Source organism: Miniopterus schreibersii, assembly GCF_964146895.1.
Source record: "Miniopterus schreibersii genome assembly, chromosome: 7".
NCBI lineage: Eukaryota > Metazoa > Chordata > Mammalia > Chiroptera > Miniopteridae > Miniopterus > Miniopterus schreibersii.
The window spans coordinates 5,269,701-5,293,210 of record NC_138108.1 but is presented as its reverse complement, the minus strand read 5'-3'; the positions used below and the strand labels follow the sequence as shown (position 1 = coordinate 5,293,210).

The window sequence follows — 23,510 nt, the reverse complement described above, 5'->3', positions numbered from 1 at the left end:
CCCGACTGGGAATCGAACCCCGCAATCCCTGGATCCTAGGTCGATGCTCAACGGCTGAGCCACGCCCAGCTGGGCAAGGTGTGTGCCTTTTAAATTTAATAGCTGGACACGTCCCTGGGTGGTTCTGTCCAGGTGGCTGTATGACCACACTTAATAAAAACTCCCAGGGGACAGAACCAAACAGGTAATCAGCAGTTATACTTTAGGAGTTTTTCTTTAAAGGCCAAGAAAATAGAGATTTTATACAAAAACTTACCATCTTTAAACAGGACAACATTTATTTAGTTGTATGGAAATAAAAATTACTTGGATACATGAGGGGAAAACTACAAAGCACATAAATAAATACACAGCCTTCTATAATATCTTCAAAGAACTGCAAATAATAACATTTTAAACAGGAAAGAATGTATGTGCTATAGTTCTTTACAGCATTCTCTATTAGTCTGTTGGCATGAATATTGCAGTCAGATTTTACTCTGTTTTTGTCAACTGGGACCTTCTGATGTGGTATAAACCACTTCTGTAAAAACAATCAGTCAACAAACAACTGTACGAACTGAACATGAGCAGGTTTAACCTGGACCTGAAACTAAAGCCGGTCATTGGACAGAAAACGGATACTCATGGTCGCACAACCAGCAGCCGGGCGTCGGGACGCGTTGGCCGGAGCGCCCTGCAGAATCTCGAACACTGCCCCTTGTCAATTTGGCGTTATCGGAATGTGAAAGTAATGAAGTCCTGGGGTCAGTTCTAAAACACGTTTTTCCATCTAACCATCCGTATTTCATTGTAAATATATAGAGGGAGAGAGCATTGCCTCAGCATTTAAGATTTACCTTTATCAAAATAGAGAGCTGGGTTCTTTAACAGCAGCCGAAGCTGTAATGGTATCGGATAGGTCACCGTGTTGAACCCAATGAGTGTGCCATGCGATTTGTTACCTACGCTCATGCACACTCACATTGTTGGAGGTAATATTGTGTGTGTATATTAGTCATGCTCTTGTTTCTTCTTTCCATTAGCTGCCTTTTATTATTATTATTGTTATTTTCGGGTTCCCTCTCATTACACAAACCCTCCCACTAGGCATTAGGGCAGGAAATAATGAAGATAAAGCAAAAAGGAAACTTGTCTATGCAATTACTTGTTAATAGCTCTGAAGGGTTTTGTGGAGTTGAGACGGAAACCGCTGGCTAAAATTAGGCTTGGGGTTACCATTCTGTGATTCTAATTACTAGTACTGTTCTTGCCTCTAATTACCAAGGAAAACTGAGAGTGGTCTGCACTCACTTTAGATAAATTTGACCTACGACACTGGGCAATGATATGAAAGGATTTTTGTGTGTGCGAAGAGCAAATTGTGAGTAGAAATTTAAACAGTTCTAAAATATGTGTAAACAAGTAAGGCAGCCAGAAATTTCAAAATGATCCTGGGAAGAGCATTCTGCAGTCTGAAAAATGTTTGACTTAGAAAAATAGAGCTCTCGGATAAAGGAAGAGAATTATTGGATGTCATGGGTCACAGTTGTCTCCTGTATGGAACAGATCAAGGGACTATTTTTAAACTGTGCACAGCTCAGGTACCCAAGAGGGCTCCTTGCTACCACTACTCCCAGGCCAGGCGCACAGACACCTACCCCAAGGGCATTCCGTTTATAGCCTCACAGTCCTACAGTCTGGATCCGTAACTCACTTTACAAATCATTTAACCACCAACCTCATGTCAATCCGCAATTAGTTCTCTACGAATTTTATTTACCGGGCATGAGAAACTCAGAAAAGAAAAATTTTATAGGCCCCAGATCGTGCTCATAAACAAAGAGGCCGATGGTATGAATTAAAGTGCTTGAATCATAGCCCTTGATTCAGAAGTTGTGGGTACAAATACGACTTTCGCTAAGGAAATTGTTACCTAGGTTTGGTCTCAAGATTCAGTTTATAACTGGATCCTACTGAATTAGGATTGATGGCTAATGCTTTTCTTAGGGGAAGATTGAGAAACTGTACCCCCTAGTTGCAGAATTACTTCATAAAAATAGAAATGTTTTCTGTAATTGTACTACATGTATTACCTTCGAAATTAGAGCCTGTATTTATTTGACAGTGGGAAATCGATAGCTCCCTGAAACAGTGAATTTCTGAATCCTAGGCATAGTCTTGTGCTTAGAACCCATTTACCTGTGAGCTTTTCAGAAGCCTTTAGACACTTTATTTTCTCTTTACACAGTCCAGGCAGACCTCAGAGATACTGCAGCTCCGTTCCAGGCCCCTGCAGCAAAGCGAGGGGCCACAGAGCGAGTCGTTGAGTCGCAATCATTCTGCTGGTGGCGGGTCTGGCCTCAGATTTGTAAAAAACGCGCAGTCTGTGAAGAGCAATAAAGTGAAGCACAACAAAGCGAGGTCTGCCAGAGTGGGGCCGGGACGTTTTCAATCCTTGTCTTTGTTTTAAAAAGCCGCATCTAAAACCCTTGCCCAGTGGATGGCGAGAGGATGGTTTTTGTAAGGACATTTCTCCAGTTGCTAGCAGGCTGTGTCCGGAGGATGCTGTCACCTCTGAAACACGCCGAGTCCTTGGCGCTCAGCGTCGCTCCCGGCGCAAGAAGGCAGTGCTGCCGTGAGTGAAGCAGTGACGGTGGCATTTACAAGGGACAGTGCCGGGGACCCTGCGGAGCGCTTTCCCACCATATGTCATTGGCTTCTCACAGCGACCAGGCGAGGTAGGCGTGAGAACCACAAAGAAATCGCGCATGAAACATCACGTGACACTACACATGTGCACCTCCCCTGGATTTCTTTCTGCATTGTTCTATAAGTTGAATACACGGTTGAATGAGTAAAAAGAGGATTCCTACCACGTAAAGTAAACCGCATATATAGAAGGAAAAATCATATTTTTGTGTGACGTCATAGATCCACCCTGCAAAACAAAAAAAAGAATATTCAGTGCCACGTGGTTGATAAAGTCAAGAACACAAAGCAAGCACTTTCTGCAACTGTAAATACTTCTGTAATTTACTAGTAAGTCCTTTAATGCCTAAAACGTTTCCTTTAGCCGTTTTTAAGTCGGGGCTGTATAAGCCAAACCAAGAGTTCCCAGTACCTGGCGATGATGCATTTATCTTTGAAGCCAGGGCACTTTTTAAGGCACTGAAACAGTAGCCTGGGGACCCACTCGGAGAATCTTCTGGCTCAGAGCCCTCGGGGTAATTCTCAAAAGGCTTTTGAAGACGTTTCTAGTGGATATCAAGAGGCTGAGCCCAAGACACTTGGACTTTCTGCCGTTCGGAGGTGTATGAGGGTAAACATCTGTTTCAGAAAGAACTAACCTTCCCAGGCTATATAAAATTTATATTTACAGCTATAAAACTTTAATGTTTGTATTTACAAAATCTTTAGTTGCCAAAGAGATAGCCTTAAATGCTGACTAAATTATCAGTTCTTTTCAAATAATACTCCAATATTAATACTTTCATATAATAAATAATCTTACTGGGTACCTGGTAAAATACTACTATATTTCATGGATTCTAAAATTGCCATGAATTACATGATTCATTACTACCTTATGTATCAATAAGAAAGAAATATCCTTGTCACTGAAAATATGACTCCATTTTTTTTAGGACTTTGTTAAATGCATTCCAATTTCAGAGATGTTAAATGTGAAAAGAATAAAAAGTCTCAGAAACTATGAAATAAGATGTTTCTTTCCCTTTAGTGATTAATTCTAAGAGTGGGTCACATGCCATGGTCCCCACAGAGCCAGCTATGCAAACTGAGAGGATTAAGCCACACACAAGAATTTTATTTATGGTAAAAATGTAAATGTAAGCACTTACTTTTCCACTTCAAGTGCATTAAATTAGCAAAGGCATAAGAAAAATATAAATGATTTAATGACCAACATAGCATTCCATGGCCACTTTACAAAAATATCTTTTAAAAAATATCTTACTGGCAAATGAATGCATAGATGCAACTTAAACTTCCCCCACCAACAAAGAGCTACACAGAAGCCCGTCTTAAAGGGGGAGCCAGCACCTCTGACTTCCTGGTAGTTGTCTACATTGCTTTGTTCATTGTACCTAGTGCACAATGAATGTGCCTGGGTCAGTCACCATAGTCATAAAGAAAAACACCTAATAGCATTAAAAATTACAATTTTTTTAACCACCCAAAAGCTATGAATTCTGGATATACTTTAAAAGTTAACCAAGTTTTGAGTTTGTTATTTGCTTAAAAAAAGAAAAGAAAATATCAGACTCTCTCGATGTGGTTTAGTAAGATGCTCTAGCATCTTTTCTTAATCTCCAGTCTGAGGTGAGCAGAACAGAGATGATTAGACATATAATCCAAAAATAATGACTCTGCCTCGGGACTGAATCAGAAAGGGAAACTGATATATAAACAAAAACACACCCAACTTCTGTTCAGTGTCACCATTTGGTGACCGTGGACCACTGTGAATCATGACCAGTGAAGGAGTCTCTGCTCAGTGTCACCATTTGGGGACCGTGGACCACTGTGAATCATGATGAATGAATGAGCCCCTTGCAGGTAATGCAGAGAGGTCTGTCCGTGTAAGCAGAGTATACACACAACAGGACCATCCATAAGCAACCACTTAAAAGCCGTCACTGTAAATGACGTTCTCATACTCCACTCATCCCACAGGAAAGCCAGCCTCGTCATTTTAATAGTTAAATCCTCATTTTTCATATGGTCAAGTGACAGAGCAGAAACGGTGGCTCTAAACAAATCAATAGCTGAAGTGAGCTGACTACCATCGCCGCTTAACACGGCCCTCACCTCACAATAGGACAGAATCCGAGCTGGCTGAAAATTCAGTTGCTTTTCGTTCAGACTATTTACTCTAGTTGGAGTGGTTGCTCTAAGCTCCGGGCTCTGCGGTGTGGCCCCTACCTGCCGCTCTCCCCTACCGCCCGAGCCGACACGAGCACAGCCATACTGAATATTTTGGAGTTTCAGTCACATCGCTTGGCTCCTCTTTTGTTCATGTCTTTCCCCTTCTGGGGGGATAACAATAAACACCTTCACTCTTAGAACACCCGCATCGCCTTCCCACCACGCCATGCTACCTCTTGTCTCTGAAGACTACAGAGAACGTCTGCTAAGCAGATTACATATTGTTACAAACTTAAATTGAATTCACTCTATTTTAAAATCTCGCATCTTTCCCTAACACCCCAGCCTTTAAAAGTAACTAATATGTTAATTTTTTTAAAAGTACACCCAACTTCACCAAACGATTTTGCAATACAAATTGGAGGAGTAGTCCCCAACTTTATGTCACATTAAATCCCATACGTTCTCCGATCTACCTTTAGGATTTATTTTTAAATACTTCCTTCTTTGGTGCCTGTTTTAATACTTCTAGTTTGAGCTCAACTCAGTTCCAGCTCAGATGAAAAGCAGTCGCGAGACACTGTACCTGACGGACCACTGCTTCGACCCAGCACGTGCAGACGAAGCTCCTCAGAGCCCAGAGGTTTGGGACAAGCTCCTACCTGGTCTTCCACAACCTTCTCCCCCTACAGTCTGATCTCTGTTCCTTGGTTTGCAGCCTGGGATCCTTGGCAACTCTGATCCCGCTGATTTCTGTTACTAAGCAGTATGGAGAACTGTTGTCAGATCTTCTATTGTTGTGTGTGTGTGTGGGGGGTGTCCCCCAAGAGAAAATAAGACTTGGGACTCTTAGGTGACATTCCCAGATTTTCGAGACTGCAAATCCAACAGAACACACCTGTGGGCTGGATCTGGCCCTGTAGTCATTTCCTATTGTCGCTGGAGCAAATTGCCTCGAACCTGGTGGCTTAATACCGATTTGTGACCTCAGGGTTCTAGAGCTCAGGCTAAATTGGATCCCAAGGGGCTAAAATCCAGGTGCCTGCAGAACTGGGAGGCAGGCCCTCCCTTTCCTGGCCTTTCAGAGCCTCTGGAGGCCGCCTGCTTTGGGGCTCCTGGCCCCTTCCTGCAGCATCTCCCCATCTCTCTGACTCCCGCTCTCCTGCCCCCTCCTCTCACCTAGGGAGAGCCCCTGGTGGCACTGGGCCCCCCGCTAATCCGGGGCCACCCCCCACCTCCGCGTCATCAGGGCCCCGTTCAGCCTGACCTCCAGGGCCGCGGGGCCAGCCACCCGTTCCGGTTTAAGCCACCGCCTGCCTCACCTTACCTGGGACCTCAGAGCATCGCCGAGAAACGCCCACCGCCCGGGCGCCGCCCGCAAGCCTGGACACGGCGCGCGCGCGCGTTACCTGCAAACGGCGGCCCCAGCAGCGCGGAGATGCCGTTGGCACAGATGATGATGCCGTAGGCGTTGGGCAGGTGCTCGATGCCCACCAGGTCCTCCGTGACCACGGGCATGAGCGAGAAGAGGCCGCTGGAGAAGCCGAGCGCGGCGCAGGCGAGCGCCAGGCGGGCGTAGGAGCGCGCGAGCGGCAGCAGCAGCACGCTCAGCGCCAGGCCGCAGTTGGCCGCCAGGAAGACGCCGCGGGCGCCCGCGCGCGGCAGGTCGGCCACGGCGCCCAGCGCCACCTTGCCGAAGATGTGCACGATGGCGATGACGGAGGTCAGCGGGAAGGCGTCGTTCTGCTCCGACAGGCCGTGCAGGCGGACGATCTCGGGCAGGTGGATGAACGGGATGACGAAGCTGCTGTAGGCGAGCAGCGCCCAGAGGACGAAGGCCACGAACGCGCGGTTCCTGAAGAGCGAGGCGGCCCCGAAGTAGCCCGCGTACCAGTCCCGGGCGCCCCGCCGGGCCCGCAGGCTCAGCTGGCTCACGGCCTTCAGGACCCGCAGGGTGCGCCCGGCCTCCTCGGGGCGCGCGGGGCCGGCGGCGCCGCCAGGGGGCTCCCCGCGCCCCGCGCGGTCCTCGGGCTGGGGCTCGGGCTCGGGCTCGGGCTCGGGCTCGGCCGCCCCGTCGGGCTGCGCCCCTGACTGGACAGATTCCCGGGAGTGGGCGGGCGGGAGCCGCGGGCGCCTCCCCGCGGCGCCCCGCGCGCCCTTCCCGGGAGCCAGGGGCCGCATGAGCGCGCCGCACACGCACAGGTTCAAGGAGACGGCGCCCTGGATGAACATGGCGTTGCGCCAGCCGTACTCGGCGCACAGGTACTTGAGCAGGACGGTCATGAGGAAGGCGCCGAACCCCGTGCCCGTGGTGCTGAGGCCCTGCGCCAGCGCGCGCCGCCGCTGGAAGCACCTGCCCACGGAGACCACGGCCGGCAGGTAGGCCATGCCGCTGCCGAAGCCTGCGGGGGAGAGCGCAGCGCGCGTAAGTGCCTTCTGCTGGGAGACCCCCCGCGGCGGCTATCTCTGTCTCCCTACTATTTAAAAAAACAAACAATAACTGTAAAAAAAGCAGCTGGGTGGGCGAGCACCCAGACGGCCATCCGCCAAGTGTCTAGCCCATCAGTCCCCACGATGGCCCTGCAGCACGGGCCACTCTCACAATAGAACAGGGTCCATCCTCACATGGGAAGGGCCGTGTCTCCACTGACATCCCTGGTGCCATCCCTACTGCCCAGAGCACGCCCTGTGCGCTTAGTGATGTGCTGAAAGAATGGGTGGCTTCTGCCCGGCCGGTGTGGCTCAGTGGTTGAGGATCCAGGAGGTCAGGGTTCGATTCCCGGTCAGGGCACATGCCCGGGGTTGTGGGTTTGAGCCCCTTGCAGAAGGCAGCCGATCAATGACTCTCATCATTGATGTTTCCATCTCTCTCTCTCCCTTGCTCTCTCTGAAATCAATAAAAACGTATTTTTAAAAATATATCGAATAGGGCTTCCGAGTGCCCGGGAGTCAGGGCGAAGCGCTTGAAGTACCCAGGGAAGTGTTTATGTACAAGGAATGAAGATCACCTCCAGGCAATTTCCAGAAGCCTCAGGAAGGGGCCAATTTGTTCAGCAATTAACTGGAAGAATAAAGGAGTTATACTGCGTCCATAAATATACATACTCAAGGTCGAAACCACCTAACGCTTATTTGTACCTCTGATTTTTTACTTGTATTTTTTTTTAGAAAATAGGCAGAGTTTGTGATTTGCACCGACAAAATTTAAAATGCCAGTCGGGGCGTTGGTGTTGGGGCCAGTGGTCATGGGAACTCTCAGTACTTTTTCCTCGGTTTCGCTGTGGACTTAAAACTGCTCTACAAAGTGAAGTCTATGAAAAAAGAAAAGAAGTGAAATGAAAATACTGGCCAAGAGGTTGTGGGTTGTGTTCTCAAGTTCTAGGGACAGACAGGGAAACCATGAGCCCCACTTCAAGGACCACGGGGCCACATTTGGATCTCCCACGGTTAGGATGGCAGCACACAGTATAAAGGGGACTGACCACTATCGCTCCGCAAGGCCGCAGCCTCGCCAGTCCAGCATCATTTAAGTTTCAGCAGTACTTGAATTTGGAAGGAGACCAGAGCGATCACACATGAAAATATAGTCATCATTACCACCAGCCGAGTGCCGATGATATGCCAGTTGCTTTACAGGCTTTATCTGATTTAGTTTTCACAATAACCCGGAAAAAGGGAGCATGGAACCTCATAGAGGTTGTCACTCTCCCAAGACCCCTTAGCTGGTACTTGGAAATCCAGGTTGGAATTCAGACCCAACGGCAGATCCTGGTCTTTTTCTCCTGTCCAGGCTTCCTCTCACCCTAGACTGCTCATCTTCCTCCTCCTCCCCCCCCCCCGGCACAGAAGTTTGCTTATTTATTTATTGTGTGTATTGTTTATGACCTGACGGCTTCTCCCCTTTTGCTAGACTACAAGCTGATGGGCCTAGAGCTCTCTCCCAAGTGCCTGGAACAATGCCTGGTGCACAACAAAGGAATGAAATAAAGTTCTGTGGGAAGATAAATGGTCACATTTTAGAATAATAGCTACTTCTTTCATACGAGATTAATTTTATACTTCCATGGTTAAGGTACAAAAAACTCAGCTGCAAAATAAGTGTATCAGTGGTTGCTATGGGGAAAAAAATATTTGTTAAAGAACCAAGAAATTCTTTAATATAAATATTGTGGCACAGAATTATTGCCCTCTTTCATAACATTTAAAGCAAATCTTGACTATAGCATTTCATGTGCAAACATTTTAGCATGAATCTCTAAATATTGGTTATGATTAAACTACACAGTCCTATCATCTTATCTGAAAAAAAAAAAATTGAGCAGTTCCTTAATATCATGAAATATCCAGAAGGTGTCCAAATTTCCATTTGTCTCATAAATGAGGATTTTTTTTAAAAACTTGTTTAAATTAGGATCCTAGTAAGATCTACACATTGCTATTTGTGGATTTGTATTTTAAGCCTCTTCTGTAATTAGCACAATTATTACTTGAGCTTTTAGGACAGGACTTGGGATGGATATTCTGGCTCCAGCCCACGTGTCAGTCAAAGCCCTGCTGATGACCAGCGCTGCACACGACCCTGGGACAATTCTTCACCGTGCTCAGGTTGAGAGGAGGGACTTGCAGCCTGACAGGTGGGTGGAGGGAGGAGGTCAGAGGGGAGGGAAAATCCTGTGGTCACAGGTACCCATGGGGGGGGAGAAGGTGTCTTCAGAGCCAGGCTTAAGACAATGGAGCTCTGGCAAAACTGAAGAAATTTGTCCAGACTCCCTTGCCTAACTAAGTAAAACTGCTCAAAAAGACATTAATTTTCTGCTTAATAAGAGGACACTCCCATGCAATTTTAATTGCCTAGGTGTTAAAAATAAAGATACAAACAAATGTGCCTGAAATGCTTTTAGGAATGCAGAAGGATGCCAACAAAGTTTCTTTCAAACCCAAGTTGTACAGCGATATAAATACATATCAATCACTTGCCTTTTGCAGTAGATTTTTGCATCTAAATGTTTCTTTTCTATTAAAAAGGGGCTAGATTGCCAATCAGCTTCAACATGACCCACTAGTGACAGCCCAACAGCATTTTGCATATATAATGTAACTGATTTAGCTAAATTTTTCACTTAACTATAGCTATATATAGGTATTTGTGGGGGAGGTGGGTGAATTTATTTTCAAAGACTTTCTTTGGATTTTTCCTGTATAACAAGTGGGAGCAACAGAGTGTCTCAAGAAATACTTTCCTTTCCCCAGCCTCTTAATTTTTTTCCTACTTCCTTGGGTCCATAAACACTCATTGAATAAATAAGTGAATGAATGAATGAATGAATGAATGCATATGGAGATATTTGAGGATCAATAAGCAATTAACTGCAACAGATAAAATTCCATTTAAACTAAGAGTCTAATCATAGAAATCTCTAAATGATGAGAATAAATCTCAAGCCCTCGTTATTAGGATCAAGTCATAGTCCATAGAACCAAACACCAAGTTCATAGGGGGCCCATGTGTCTGCCCAGAGACCCCAGTGTGTCTCCTTAGTCTCAGCGGGAGGAGTGTTTATCTCCTTACCTGTAATACAAAAATCCCGTGTTAGCTCTATTCATTGGACTATTATGGGGCAAAGTTTCTAAAAAAGTCTGTACTCAAAAAGAAAGTCAGCTGGATCTGGTTCATTGAAGTACAACTGTACAATAAGAAATGACTTCTTATCAGTGTGAATTCTGCTACCTGTTGATAAAGGAAATTATAGCTGGGAAGATATTTGCCAGAACGGATATGCAGCCTGCGGTGCCCAGCTGCCAATTTTTACCTCTCCACTGGGGACCGCCACTCTAACCACTGGGGCCGCCACTCTAACCACTGGGGCCGCCACTCCAACTGTGCTCCAGATTCACTCCTTAGGTCCCTACAAGTAGGTGGGTTTTGCTGCTGTTTCATTAATTTGAAAGGGCTGAAGGAGAGAATGATTATCCTGTGACTCATGCTCCATCCTGCAGTTGTTAAATGAGAGAATGTTACTAATTGCCTTAATATTTCGCCATCTCTGTATTTTTACGCTCCTTTCCTGTTCCTTGTAAGAGAAAGGACAGGGCTTAGAAGCAGGTTTGGAAGATTTAATTAAGTTCTACTGGTGAGGCCGGGACAGTTGCTAGGTTGCCCCAGCACCCTCGAGGCACATTTAACATATGAAACCGAATTTCCCGGAGTCCAGGGGGGGCGGTGGAGGTGGCAGAAGGACTGAGTATTTTAATGCGTCTCTTTCTGTACAATGCAATTCGTCTCTTTCTGTACAATGCAATTCGTCGCCAAAATGCCCAATCAAAAGATTTAAAGTGAAGTTCAAACAAAGCCAACAAGCTTACCGGCCGTGACTCCGAAGGTGAGGAAGAGGCAGGGCACGTTGGCGGCGTAGGCGCTCAGCACCCAGCCCAGCGAGTTCACCAGCCCCCCGACGATGGCCGTGCGGCGGCAGCCGCAGGTGTTGATGAACAAGCCGATGAAGGGCCCTGCGCACATGGAAAGGGATTGGCTCAGGCGGGTCACTGTCCTGCCTGCTTAGCCAGTCCTCATACGAAGACAAAAAGTAAAACGTTACCAGAGCTGTGAAATAAAACATACCCAAACCCCCATTGCTTTCTGTATGCATTTATTTATTTTTTTTAGCAAGAGAAAATAACCAAATTTCATATACATACATGTTTGGGAATCCCGCACACATGAGAGAGTCAGAGACCCCACCTGCACGAGAGGTTCAGGCAGAAAGGGGGACCTAGGTATACAAGACATTCTGAGCCAGGGATGAGGTCATGCACCTTGGGGCCTTCAGGGGGTCAAAATCCCGTTGCTTGATATGCAAAAAGCTTCTAGCATGCAAAGATGGATTTTAATAACCTCACTGGAGAGCACAGTGTGCTAGGTTTTCAAGGAAGGTAGACCTGAAATAAATAGAGGAGCTGGTTCATTCTCTTGCCTACAACAGAAGTCCGAAACTAGTGGTCTAGGGGCTCTATTCAGCCTATCGGTGAGTTTTGTTTATCCCAAACAATGTTTTGAATAATTTGTCACCTTTAAAATTAAGAGAATTCAAAAGAGTTCAGTGGCAACACAATATCTTCCCACACAGCTCAAATCAGCTGGAACTGTGCAGGGGCTGATCCCTTTGGCTGCATCACACCCTCTCTAGTTTGTCACAGTCTCCACCCTTCCTTTTAGTCTTATATCCGGCCTTGGGCCCTCGTTTACATTACTTATTTGGCCTCAGTTTTTGACTCCAGACCTAAAGGGAGTACAGGACGGGGGTTCTGAGGACTCCTGTGCTTCAGGCAAGGAACCTATAGCCTGTTTTCGTGAGGACTCCAAGATGCTAACCAAGCTGAAAAGGACTCCTTGGACTGGACCCATCAGGCTATGCATTTATGACACCATGTGGAGATTCAGGGACACACTCGGTTATGCAAGATGTCCCAATACTCATGCATTCTGACTGCTTGCTTTACTATGACGCTCTAGTTTTTGTCAACCTTCTTTTCCCCCCGATTTTGTGGTAATTTCTGATGTCACTGAAGCCTAATGCTTGCCTCGTGATCAAGGATTCCTTGTCCAAATAGCAACCCAGATTTTAGCAATAAGTATGAGGCCATGCTCAGCATTCAGTAAGATGGTACATTTTAAATATCATCCATTTTTTTATCATTACTTTACATAGTTATGAGACTCTGTAATCAGGTGGGACTATATCAGGTTAAAAACTTGTTGAACTCTAAGGACCCTCCCCTTTTAGCCCAAACAGAAAAATGTCCTGTAGAGTTCTAACTACATTCATGTGCATATTTGAGTACATGGTCAGCTAAAAGTGTTTTTTTGTTGTTGTTTGTTTTTTTGCTCTAATGGTTTTGAGCAGGCCTAATCCTAAAAATTATGAAGGAAAAGACTTATTCATTTAATTAACCCTGTCGCATTACAGAAAATAATTCAGTAGATAACCCTCTTAGAATAGATATAATATAGTAAATATATTCTAGATAAGTGTACTCTTATAGGAATTATAAAATAAGCACATTATACAAATACATAAACTAAGCACACTGATAAACATCTGGGGGAATTATTCGGGACAACTGAAATTAACAAATCATAAGTTGAAGATATTTCTTTGATTCCTTTACAAACATTTTTATTTTTCTAAACCCATGGTCATTCCACTACTCGAATCCAGAATGAACGGCTTTAAAAGAGAAAATGCATGACTCATGGCTTTGCTGTTAATAGGCCTTTTAGGATATGAAAGGTCAACAGATCACAGCGCAGTAGCATGAACATATTTTCCACATTACAGGAGGCCCAGAAGCAAGTATTTCTGCGTGCTCATGAAACCTGCATGAAGCAAGCATTTGAAGAAAAAGGGGGGGAAATTCCCAAGTGCAGATATTCCTGTCTGCAGGGATATTACGTATCAGAAAGCAAGCATTTATCACTTTACCGACAGGAACATTAGTGGTAACGGGGTCTGGCCTTTGGTTCATCGGCTCTCGCCCCATTCTCACTGGAGCTCGGTCATTTATGATTTGCAGATGGGCAACATCAGGCCCAGAAATGCTGCGAGTGACTCCACAGTTCCAAACTGTAGATACGTCAGAAAAAGGGGGTCAGACCCAGGTTTTCGGGCTGTTCTGTTTCTGCCCGTTGTTTCCTGGGGGTCAGCGGCACCTCCGAGCTGGACCTGCTATTTCAACAGACGGAAAGGCCTCCTCACGCAGCCGGAGGGTGGGGAGACCGAGACCCAGCCCTCTGGGGACAACCCCCACTTTCATAGAGGGAGTCATCGCTTTGGAATGAGATTATCTTCATTAGCAAGCCCTCTTCCTCAGAGGGACTCCAAACTTCAGCCCATTTCCCACACAAAGTGCCGCACTGTTGCAAGGAACAGCCTGAGGAAGCCCTAAGCTCTCGGCCACCCCAGCATCTCATAGGCTAGAAATAGCTCCGCGGGGAGAGAAGCCGCCTGGGTGAGGCCTGGCATGAAGTCACGGACGGGACTAGATAGTCACTGCACCCCTGGCCTTGGAGCACAACCCCGCAGGCAGTAGGTGTGAGCGGCCTCTGCCTTGACTGAGCATTGGGGTCACTTAGGAGCTCTAGTAAAACACCTCCCTCCCCCCAGATCCGGATGCTGGGTCTCAGCCCAGGAGACTGATGTCATGGTCCAGGTGCAGCCCTAGCATCGTGGTTATTAAAAGCGCCCAGGGGGCTCTGACGTGTAGACACGATTGACACCCACTGATCTAAATCTGCTTGGCAAGTCAGTGACCTTGTGAGCCCATAGACTCCCCTAACAGCGTGGCTTCCACCGAGAATTATTCCGAGAACCATCGCAAAGGCGGCTATAGGTCAGACTAAGGTGTTAAAAATGGTTAAAAATTGGAAGTTTCTGCAGGAAACTAGCAAGATCCATGCTACCAAATTATCAAAAGCAAGAATGAAATTACTGAATTTCCCATGTGCAAATCATTGCACAACAGAGAGATGGCTTTCAAATCTACCACAGGGCTCACAGATTTTTTTTTAATTTAAAAGAGGTAACCCAATTGTGCTTACAATGATTAGAAAATAAAAACAATTCGTATTTCTCTACTTCAAACATATTTTTGGTTCTTATTTGAACTTGCGGCAGGCAGTGTGGCACAGTGGACACCATTTCGGAGTCCAATGGTCCAGGTTTAAAGCCTGTCCCACGCTTACTGGCTGTGCAACCTTAGGTAAATTACTTAATGTCTCTGAACATTGCACGTTCTTCCTGTCAGGTGGAGATGATGGGCTGGCCTCCAGCACTGCCGCAGGATCAAATGAGAGATCATGCACGTAATATGCGCTTGGCATGTGGTGAGTGCTAAATAAAGGGGGCTCGTTCTTGATGGCTTCTGACTTGGAAAAGCACTCAACACATCTGCAGCCCCTTGTACCAGTCAGCTCAAGACAATGAACAGCCATTTAGGGTCATGATAGATAGAATCAAAGACCTTTCGTTGATACAACTATGAGCCTTGACGTGTTAAGATTTCTGAGCCCCACAGCAAACAATGTTTCCCAGGTACCTTTCCTCTAGAAAGGTTAGTCTACAATCTGAAATTCCACTGTCTGGAATTCAGGGACTCTGGGCACTCAGAGTTCTGAATACAGTGACTTCCCAGTTAAAGTGAAGGTGACAATGGCATTTCACCATCATTATGAGTTAGGGGTTCTCACTTGGGGAGTCATCTTCAAAACTACATCCAGTCATATCGGGACTTGTTTCCATTACTTAAGACAGCCTTCTCGGGTGGTTTGGAAAATGTTTCGACATTTCAGCCCCCGGCATTTTGAGAATCCTTTGTTGTAAACACACACTTCCTAGAAGGAGTCTATAAGTACTTTGCTCTACCGCTTAACATTTTTATTTTTTAAAAAGTAAAAAAAAACCCCAACACGTGATTTTAAGTATTCTAGAAGAACAATTTTCTTTTACTGACTTATTGAGAAGGTAGAATTACATCCACCACAAAACCAGCACATTCCCTACACCACAGTAAACCTACCTGCGTTTTTCATACGACAAATAGTCCTAGTTTTAGGCCAACGAACACGGGGTTGGAGCAATCAGTTCATCAATGTTATAGGCAAAAGTGACTTCTCAACATTTCTCTCACACACATAATGGTGCCCTTATTTAATTTTAAAACTAGATCAGTATTAATTCCCTTTGATAAACACACATGCCCCACCCATATCTTGGGAAATAACACTTTGTTCTTGTTTTCTGTCATGAGTACTATCACTGTACTAATATCATACGTATTACCCAAAATAGCATTGATTGTGTGCCAGCCAACATCAGCAAATCTCTGAGTTGGATTTAAGCAATTACTTGCTAATGTAGAAACCATGGAAAAGTCACAGACTCCCATCAAACACACATACACTTGCCATACACATACTCTCACAAAACCAGAAAAACATTCGAGGTCATTTAAGTTTCCGGTATAAAATAGATCACACATACATTAAATAAATAAAAAATTGACATAAAAGTATAGCTGTTCTTTTCAAGTGAAACAAGTGAACATTAGGGAATAGTGATTGTTTGTTAAGAGAATTAAATGAAATTAAATGAGCTAATGTAAAGGAAAGCGCCTGGTATATAATAACTGCTTAATGAGTATTAGTTGACAGCGAACATCTGGGAATGAAATAACATATTACATTTATAATAACTTTCTGGTTTAGTATTTTCAACTGGGTAAGAATTGGTTTCATAGATTGCCGTGTGGGTGGCTTCCCTAGAAAATGCAAGAATATATTACTATTCCTTCCTTCCTGTTTGCTGTATCAGTAACCTTTCTAAAAACAGTTTAATAGATTTTCCAATAACATACGATCGATATTTCCAATTAATTAGAACTCTGAAATAAGATTATTAGTTGAGTTTTATACTGTTTTCTCTAAAATTTTTATCTTTTAGAAATATTCATAAGTGTTAAAGAAACAAATATTGTAATGATATATAACTGTGTTGTAACAGTTAAGAAAACAGATTTGGGGGCAAAAGAGAGTTTTAAAAATGATCAATTTAAAAAAAAACTCCAAATGTTTATAATATGCAAATAGTAATATCACACAAAAGGACAAATATTGCATGATTCCACTGGCATGAGGTCAAATTCATAGAGACAGAAAGTAGAGTGGGGGTGACCAGGGGTTGGGGGAGGAGGAGAGGGAGTTACTGTTTGATGGGTCCCAGGTTTCAGTTTGGGAAGACAAAGTTCTGGAGACGGATGGTGCCGATGAATGTACTCAAAGGCGCTGAACTACATACCTAAAAATGGTTAAAATGGTAAACTTTATGGTATGTGAATTTTACCACAATAAAAAAAAAAAAAAAAAGTAGCCTGGCTGGGCGTGGCTCAGCGGTTGAGCATCGACCTAGGATCCAGGCGATCGGGGTTCGATTCCCGGTCAGGGCACATGCCCGGGTTGTGGGCTCGATCCCCAGTCAGGGGCGTGCAGAAGGCAGCCGATCAATGACTCTCCCATCATTGATGTTTCTCTCTCTCCCTCTCCCTTCCTCTCTCTGAAATCAATAAAGATATATTAAAAAAAAAGAAAAAAAATTTAAAAAACAATAAGATAAAAAGGTAACATCACTAACACTACTGTTTCAACAATAGAAAACATCCCTTACGGGGGGCGTTGCCATTTTATAATTATTCGGTTTTACGGCAGGTCTCGGGCAAACATACCCACAATCAAGGTGATGCCCATGCTGAGGGAGCTGACCCAGGCGGTGAGGCCGCGGCTCTGGTGGAACTCTTCCAGCCACTCCACATTGAGGACGCCCAGGGCCATCTGCGAGCCCATGATGAGAATGTGCACAAAGAAAGAGGCGAGGACCATCATCCAGGCCCAGCCACCGTCGATGTCCGGGTGGGGCTTGAGGGTCTTCTTATCTTTGGGGTCATCTTCGAAATCATACCCAATATCTTCATGACTTGTATACATTTTCCAAGATGTTCTGAAATACAAATGACAAATCATTTCATTGGGTATCAAAACACAACAAAACAATCTTCATCTTCTTTGGACAGCTCTCCCCCCTCATCATAACCAAAGCAACAACACCCCCCACCCCATCATCAGACCTCCAGGTGAATCTTCGCTATTATGCAGAGTCGGGAACACTTCTCACCTTTTCTCAGGACCGAGCGCTTTCATGAAACTTGTTTAATCTTCAGAGTCATCCTATATGTATTATAATCCCTATTTTAAGCACATGGAAATACAGAAGGGAGGCCACCTTCCCAATGTCTCACGGCCAGCAGGTATGCGGTCAGACAGGAAACCGAGATTCGAACCCAGCTTCCTGGTGCTAAAGCTCATATCTGTGTCCCTCACTGAGATGGATACTGACAGGTGATGAGAAGGACATCAGAGACGGAAGGCACCTGGCTTCAGGCAGCCTTCCAGGGAGCTTCGCCTTCGTGGGGCCCTGGCCTAGATTCTGGTTCTCGTTTTGTGGCTCCAAGTGCTCAGTTTGCTTCACACAGCCAGTGTATTCGCCCCAGGAGGACTGACTTGTGCACCCACTCAGGAGAGACTGATAAAGTAGACGGTCAACTTACTATCTTACAAAGGGAGACCCAGCTTTCTAATGGTGGTGGTTTGTGCCTGGCTTAGAAACACCTCTCAAGATGATAGGACAAGAGGAAGCAGGCTGGATGGAGCCGGGAGGGGGTGATGCTAAGTCAGGGAGGACTCTGGTTTTGTTTTATTTTCTTTTAGGATGAGCATTAATGGTGCACATAAGAACCGAGGATTGGGACCAAAAGAAGGAGACACAGGGCGGAGAGATGACTAATCTCGGAGGTGGAGGGACCAGAGGGTGGGTCTTGGTCGGGGTGAGGCCCCCTCCTGAGACTGGAAGAAGCAAAGGGCGGACGGAGATGAGATGGTGAGCGGTGGGTGGGCAGTTACACCTGTTGGGCTCACTTCTTCAGTGCGGTAGGAAGTCAGGGCACCGGCTGAGAGCCGGGAGGATGGCGGTTACGGAAAGGCCTCGGCGCTCCGGGTAATGGGAGACTGTTGGCCGCCACATGTGGAAACGACTGCCCTGCAGTTCCAAAGGCGGAGCTGACCCGTGGACTATAGCGTTGGTGTGGTTAAGAGTTTGTCGGGGAGACCTGGGCTCCGGGGAACCAGGGATGCCTGTGGAAGAGCAATTTATGCACCTGTCTGGGGCTCATCCTGATTTTTCCTGTCTCTCATACCTCGTTCTTGGTATTATTTTTATCTTTTAAATGATTCTGTCTCCTAGATAGCTGTCCAGTTCTCAGCTGCCACACTTCCCGCCCACAGTGCTGCTCACTTCCCCATGATCCAGACGCTGGGAGTGATAAATGCTGCCCTGCCATGTCATCTCCCCACCTCGGCGAGTTACTTTAGGATCAAGTCCACCCCCACCTTGGTGTGGTTGCTCGGGCTGACCCTATGCTCTGCTGCTGCAGGCTCTTCTCCTGCACATCTGCCCCCTGCCCGTTGCCGCCTCCTGTCCCCCGGCCTTAGCATCTTGCTGTCCAGCCCTGAGGCACCTGCAGCTCCCTACACTTGGCACAGTCTCTTTCTTTTAATCTTTCATGTGTAACCTTCTCTTCTCCCCTCTTTCAGGAACACACTTCTGTTCTAACCACCTGGTCCTCTCCTGCTCAGCCTTCAAAATTCAACTAAATTCTAATAGTGAACCTAGAAATAGTAAGAAAAAGTCCCCCACAAACATGTCAAATACCCAACATTAGATAGAGTGGGTGTTGAGTAAATCAGCCATGATATAGCTGAGCAATGCCCGCCCACCATCAAAAATCAAATCACACCGAACTCCGAAGACATGGAAAGTGTGAATTAAACACGGGGGCCACAAAACGGGGCATGTGTCACAGTCCCTTTATTGCTGTTAAAAAACAGGAATCCATAGTAAAGAAGACTGGAGTAAAACAAAGTTGCTGATGGAATTACTCTTTGGATGATGGTCTTACAAGTAATTTCCACTCCTTTTTATTTATCTCATTGGTAAAAAAAAACAACAAAACCCTAAATAGACATATATTAACTTTATAAGAAACTAAAGGTCCCTTTATTTTTTAAACGCCATCTGGATCAGCTTCTTCCCTCCACAGATTAGTGACGAAAACGTGAAAGAGGGTAAAAGGCAATCCAATAGCCACTGTCCTTGGGAAGTCCAGTCTGTGCTGGGCTCTAGGCGCGCGCGCGTGCGTGCGTGTGTGTGTGTGTGTGTGTGTGTCTGCCACCACCCTCCTCTCCCCCGAGGAGGGAACAGCCTGCCCAGGGATAGAAAGGGGTGGGCAGCCCTCTCTCTCCGAAGCTCACAGCCCAGGAATTGCCGCACTGTCAGGAGGGCTGGGAGAATGAACTGAGGAAGGGTTCCGAGGGTGTCTGGCAGTCGCCCTCCCTCGGGCCCTGTGAGCTGTATGCAGAATCCCAAGGGGCCAGGAGGAGCAGCTGGACAACGTGTGTCACTGGCCTATATAAGTAATAATAACTTCATTTACAATCAGTGGGACAATGCTCAGCTCTGTTTCAGAAGATAAAACAACACAACTTGGCATTTTCCTAACGTCCCTCTACATCTAAGAAAGACTTTGAAATAATAATACAAGTTACAGTTTTTCAGCCCATGAGTTGAAATAGTAAGCATTTTTCTAGGCAATGCGAAGGACTTGCTAGTCTTACTGAATTATTTATTGTATGGGTGAAGAGATGCAGTTGGCATTGAACTGTTCCTGACATTTCCAGTTTATTTGGTCATAAATAAAGGGCGTTAAATGGCCTTTAATGGACCCGTTTCACTCAAGAGGCACAGCTGTGCATGTAGACTACAGTGTCAGACGGAGAGCGCTGCTGGGGTTTGGGGTGGGAAACAAAGTTCCATCAGGTCCTCAGGAGGTCCTCAAGATCAACCAGGGCCATCTGCGTTTCACACCTAAATCTCTTCAAAGGTAATTCCTGTGTTAACGAATCACAGTCGACTTATTATCCAACCAGGTTCACTAAAAAAACAAAAGTCAAGCCCTGACCAGTGGCTCCGTTGGTCGGAGAGTTATCCCATACACTGAAAAGTCTCGGGTTCGGTTCCTGGTCAGGGCACATGCCCTGGTTGCGATTCCTTCCCTGGTCAGGGCGAGTAGGGGAGGCAGCGGATCGGGGTTTCCCTCTCACATGGATTTTTTTTTTTTTTCTCTCTCTCCCTCTCCTTTCCACTCTCTCTAAAATCAATTTTAAAAAGTCCCCTTTAAAAAACAAACAACAAAAGAAGTCCAACAGAAGAATAAGTGTCTATCCGCTCCACCCCAAGTTTTCTTTAGCATGTTAGCAATTCTATAATCATGAGACAGAAAAGAATCACTTGTGCTTTAAACCCTTCCATGCACCTGGAAAGAAAGGGAGATTTAGGAGGGGGCTCTGGAGCACTCAGCCCCAGGCTCCAAGTCTTTCTCCACCACAAATAAGGCCTTTGAGCCCTGCCAGGTGTGGCTCAGCAGTTGAGCAACGACCTAGGGATCCAGGAGATCCGGTTCAATTCCCAGTCAGGGCACATGCCCAGGTTGCGAGCTCAGTCCCTAGTGGGGGGCGTGCAGGAGGCAGCCGATCAATGACTCTCTCATCATTGATGTTTCTCTCTCCCTCTCCCTTCCTCTGTCTGAAATCAAAAAAGACATATTAAAAAAATAATAATAAGGCCTTTGACTCCCCCCACCCCTTTCCACGTCCTGACACACATGTAAAATGACAGCATGTGTGTGGCACACAGGATGTGGGTAAATGGAGGCAGCGAGTGTGGGGCCTCGGATAAGGGTCAGCCTGTGAAAGGTTACCCACGCTGGGCTGGCCTGTTGGAAGCTCAGCGTAAAACAGGGCCTGACGCTGGAGAAGATGAAGGAAGCAAATGTAGCGATCACAGGACCATGGTCAACCTTCCACCCTCCCCAAGTGTGAGCTCAGGGGTGATGAAAAAGAAAGAAGTGCAGGAAATGAAGTAACACAGGCAGGCCAGGAAACGGGGGTCAGTGTCCTGGAGTGTGGCAGAGATTAAAGCGGAAATACAGTTCCCCAGCTCTGTCACCCGAGCTCCTCTCATAAGCAAGCTGTTGGTTTTTAATTTGGCCACTGTGACTATGTGAGCATGGGGTGAGCTCATTATAAATACCACGCCAAGAGGAAAGTGCAATATGAAAACTGTGACAAGCTTCTGCAAAGGCGGATGGAGCCCGTTGGTAGCAGGTTCTTATTAGATTTAAGGGTGTGCCCCAGGGTCCACCTTCAGCTTGGCTCTGCAGAAACTCTGCTTCTGGGCCTTCAGAGGCGGCACTTGAGGCCAAGGGGCTGAAGAGGCTGGAGCTGAGCTTGTGTTGAAAAGATCGCGCAGGTGTCGCAGGAGAAACCAGGGATCCCGCCTCCCCGGGGGGCGACTAAGCCTGCAAATGCCTTCAATGGGTCAGGGACCGCGCTGGTGGCTTCTCCACAACGATCCTGTCCAGTTGGTGTTAATGTCCCATTTCACAGATAAGGAAACTGAGGCTCTTTGTCAGATGGAGGCAATGAGGTGTAGAGAGGTCCAACTAAACTAGCAGGTAGTGGAGCCCAAACTGGAGCCCAGGCCTGCCCGACTGCAAAGCTTATTTACACCCCGACCCCCTCACTAAGCCGCCGAGCGCCCCGAGAACGCGCAAAGGGCTCCGTCGGGTGCCCCCAGGGACCCACACTGCGCCCTGCTCACGGGCCTGACTCCGCTCCCCCGCGGGAAGGAGAGAAGGGCTCCCGACCCACATCAGTGGCCTGGGCGTCATTGGCCCCGACATGGCCGTTCCCGGCCCCTGGCCCCCTGGTAGCCCCATGTTAGCCCCCCCTTTCCTCCCTGCGAGCCTACATCTGAACCGCTATGTGGGCGGTGGGGGCAGGGGGCCAGCATCTGCACACCCCGGGCGGGATCCGCCTCGCGCCCAGCCCGCGCGCCCTCCCACCTCCGGGGTGCCCCGAGACCCCTTCATCCCCGGGCACCCCGCGTCCCCTGGCGCGCTCGGAACCCGCCGGCCAGCGCGTCCCGCAAGGTCCCCTAGGCTCAGCGCCCGGCCGCCCCTCTGCGCTCGGGGACCGGCCGGCGGCGCCCCGGACGGGGGGCTGGAGGGAAGGCGGCGAGCGCGGCGGGCGCGGGCCGAGCGCGCCTCCCCGGCCGGGCGCGGGTTCCGAGGGGCGCGTGCCCCTGGAGGACGCGCGGGCCCTGGCCGCCGGGAGCGAGGCGCGCATCCTCCGGCTCCGCCCTGGACCAGGGCTGCCCCGCCCGCCCCGAGGTGGCCTCGCCCGCAGCTGGGGAGCCCCCCACCCCCGGACGGGCTGCCTGGGCGCAACCACCGCACCTCGGAGCAGCCCTGCTCTCGACCCCCCCCCCCAGGCAGCCTTTCCGACCCTGCCCGGGGCCTGCGCCGCCCCTTCCAGGGGATCCCGGGGGTGCCACCCACAGCCCCCGATTCCAAGGCGCCCCCCGAGCCGCTCCATCTCCGGGCCTCGGGGTACTCACCGCCGGGGCGCGCGGGGCTGCGGCCTCACTGGGCCCCCGGCGCGGATCCCTGAGCTCGCGGCTTCCCTCCGAGCCCCCGGAGCGGCTGGGCGCGGAGATTTGTTGCAGCGTCGCCTATCATCCTGGACTCGGGTGCCCGCGCTCGGCGCCCCCCGGCTCCGTGCGCTCGGCGCGGGGCCCCGCGCTCCTCCGCCGCGGCCGCGGGGCCAGGTGCGCCCGGCGCAGCTCCGAGCTCCGGGCCTCCGTCCGCGCGTCTTTAAAAAGGGTGCGTTTGGAGGTGGCCCAAACCTAACCCGAGCTCCTTTCCAATCAGTGCCGTTTCAAAGCTCCAGGCTCGTTCATTCCTGTACCGGCTAATTCTGGTTTGGCAGAAAAAAAAAAAAAAAAGAAAATTGCAGTCACCTCACGTGCACACTCTTGTGGCCGGTCGTAGTTTATAGCTGCGGCTGAGGTTCCCTAATGCTCTGCACACTTTCACAGCTGAAGGCCAGGGCCCGAAACCCAACCCCAGGGGCAGGGGACAAT

At 47.7% G+C, this 23,510-nt stretch overlaps 2 protein-coding genes across 3 annotated transcripts in view; one reads left to right on the top strand and one right to left on the bottom strand.

The window, feature by feature from the left end:
• FBXO36 (F-box protein 36) overlaps positions 1–3,696 on the top strand; it is a 45,035-nt gene extending 41,339 nt beyond the window's left edge. The window contains exon 4 of the transcript XR_013999206.1: positions 2,231–3,696. The gene's annotated coding sequence lies outside the window, so the exon portion shown is untranslated. The remainder of the gene's footprint in view (positions 1–2,230) is intronic.
• On the bottom strand, positions 253–23,070 carry SLC16A14 (solute carrier family 16 member 14). Of its 2 annotated transcripts, XM_081142989.1 has the most exons (5): positions 22,986–23,070; positions 17,143–17,414; positions 11,233–11,376; positions 6,279–7,271; positions 253–2,920 (listed from the first exon to the last, which is right to left on the bottom strand). In XM_081142989.1, the coding sequence occupies exons 2-5, from the start codon at positions 17,399–17,401 to the stop codon at positions 2,769–2,771; spliced, it is 1,548 nt and encodes a 515-aa protein (XP_080999115.1). In that variant the 5' UTR covers positions 17,402–17,414; positions 22,986–23,070; the 3' UTR covers positions 253–2,768. The 2 variants fall into 2 exon arrangements, with proteins under 2 accessions (XP_080999115.1, XP_080999116.1); XM_081142990.1 differs by lacking the exon at positions 22,986–23,070 and having other exon boundaries at positions 11,233–11,435; positions 17,143–17,232.
• Positions 23,071–23,510: the final 440 nt, after the last annotated feature.

Bases quoted from the DNA above. Each gene is read 5' to 3' on its own strand.
- SLC16A14 (XM_081142989.1), bottom strand. From the start codon at position 17,401: ATGTATACAAGTCATGAAGATATTGGGTATGATTTCGAAGATGACCCC. The intron at 7,272-11,232 runs GTAAGCTTGTTG...TCTCCCCCGCAG, and splicing joins CACCTTCGGAGTCACGGCCG to GCTTCGGCAGCGGCATGGCC. The intron at 2,921-6,278 runs GTAACGCGCGCG...TTTGTTTTGCAG, and splicing joins GCTGGGGCCGCCGTTTGCAG to GGTGGATCTATGACGTCACA.